Source organism: Crocuta crocuta, unplaced genomic scaffold (assembly GCF_008692635.1).
Source record: "Crocuta crocuta isolate KB4526 unplaced genomic scaffold, BGI_CrCroc_1.0 scaffold139, whole genome shotgun sequence".
NCBI lineage: Eukaryota > Metazoa > Chordata > Mammalia > Carnivora > Hyaenidae > Crocuta > Crocuta crocuta.
The window spans coordinates 10,174,509-10,176,233 of record NW_027533258.1 but is presented as its reverse complement, the minus strand read 5'-3'; the positions used below and the strand labels follow the sequence as shown (position 1 = coordinate 10,176,233).

The 1,725-nt window shown below is 68.4% G+C and overlaps 1 protein-coding gene across 1 annotated transcript in view; it reads right to left on the bottom strand.

Moving 5' to 3' along the window:
- NEURL4 (neuralized E3 ubiquitin protein ligase 4) overlaps positions 1–1,725 on the bottom strand; it is a 10,265-nt gene that overhangs the window by 1,968 nt on the left and 6,572 nt on the right. Inside the window, 5 exon segments of the mRNA XM_077746868.1 lie at positions 65–223; positions 763–927; positions 1,045–1,206; positions 1,292–1,390; positions 1,470–1,694. Of these exon segments, the coding sequence (XP_077602994.1) occupies positions 65–223; positions 763–927; positions 1,045–1,206; positions 1,292–1,390; positions 1,470–1,694 (810 nt within the window).

Sequence of the window (1,725 nt, the reverse complement as noted above, 5' to 3'; positions counted from 1 at the left end):
AACAACCCTCATGAGCCTCCCGACTCTGGCCCCTGCCCCCCTCTTCTCTCTGCCCCCCACCCACCTTGAGACCGTTGTGGAAGATGCCCCGGCCCCGCAGCAGCCAGGCCGCCCGCTTAAGGGCACAGGCAGACGCGGGGAAGTTGAGCCTCTCGGGCGGGCATGTGATGACACCCAGGACCAGGGAGGACGTCCACTGCCGGTTCAGGAAGTCTATCCGCACCTGGGGGACAGGGCAACTACTCCCCAGTCACGACCCACTGGGAAGAGGCCACCCGCCTGGCTGAACCAGGATCCTCGCTGGGGGGCACCTCCCACAGTATGGCCTGGGGTGCTGCCCGTCAGAGGCCCAGAGGGACGGCAAACTATGAATCCATTTCCTTCCCTTATCTCGGTAAGGGTCCCTTATCTCTCGGCTTCCGGGCTAAGCAAATCTCTCTGTTCAGAGCAAAGAGGAGAAAAGCCTCCCTCTCTGCAAGGCGGTCTCTGCACCCCTATGTCCAGCCCCTCTCTGCTGCCGCCACCCCCCGCCCAGGCAGCAGGTGAGGCTTCCTGGTAAACGATCTACACCCCGCACTGCAGGGCACGAGCCTGAGCCAGGGCCACGCGTCCCCAGGGCTTGCCCTCCACCTCGTCCTCAGCTGGACAGTGGTTTCGCCAGGCCGGCCCCAGGTCCCCCGGAGCAGGAGGTGGGGGAGGGGGGAGGAGGGGAAGGGAGGAGGAGGGAGGAGGAGGGGGGAGGAGGGGGGAGGTGGAGCCCACCTGGACCAGCAGCTGAGGCACCAGGGGCTGGTTTATGACGACGATGCCCTGGTTGTAACTGGCCACGCGTGTCGCCGTGCGGTTCCCGTTGGACAAGAGAATATTCTTCCCGTGGTTCTCCAGGAACTCGAGCGCCGTGTGCGTGGCGGCCACCTGGTCCTGGCCCTGGTGCGCAGGGGGACTGAGCTGCTGGGGTGTCGCGCACCCGCATCTGCCCCCCCCCGCCCTGGGTGTCCCACGGCGGCCCCCTCACGGCCCCGCCTGGCCTGCGCGGCCTCTTACGCTCAGACTGTGCTCCTCCCCCTCGTCATCTTCCTCGCCCTCGCTGCCGGTGTCCGAGCTGGGGGAAGGCGGCTGGGTGCCCTCGGGCTCCTCCAGCCTCGTGGAGCTGACCACGGACACGCTCCGCACAGGCCCGTACAGATCCAGCACGGCCCACACGTTCTGGGGGCACACACGACATGGGAGTCGGGGGTCCGTGCAAGGCCTCGAGCCCGTCCCCCCAAACCCAAGCTACCCCCGGGTCTACCTTGGCCACGCCGGTGGCTGCGGGCCCCATGTCCTCGCCATCTACCAGGATATGCATCGTGTCATCTGCTCCCCGGCGAATGCCCACGCGGCTGCCCACCTGGTGCCAGGGCGAGACAGGCTCGGATGCTTGGCCCCCCCACCCCGCTCCGCCTCAGCCCCGGGGCCGGCCGCCTCACCCCCAGCCTCTCGAGGTTCCGGCCGTAGTTCATCCTCTGGAGCTGCCCGTCGCGCCTCACTTCACAGCTGGACACCATCCACGTGGTCTTTGTCCGGAGCTCCGGCAGGGAGGGCGGCAGCCCCGGGCCCGTGCCGGTGCCGGGCCCCATGTCCCCGGGCGCCAGCGTGGTCAGCCCCAGCCGCAGGGAGCCCGCCCACTTCTCGTCCAGCTCGTCCACTTTCACCTGAGGGAGACAGAAAGCGGCGGCCGGGGCC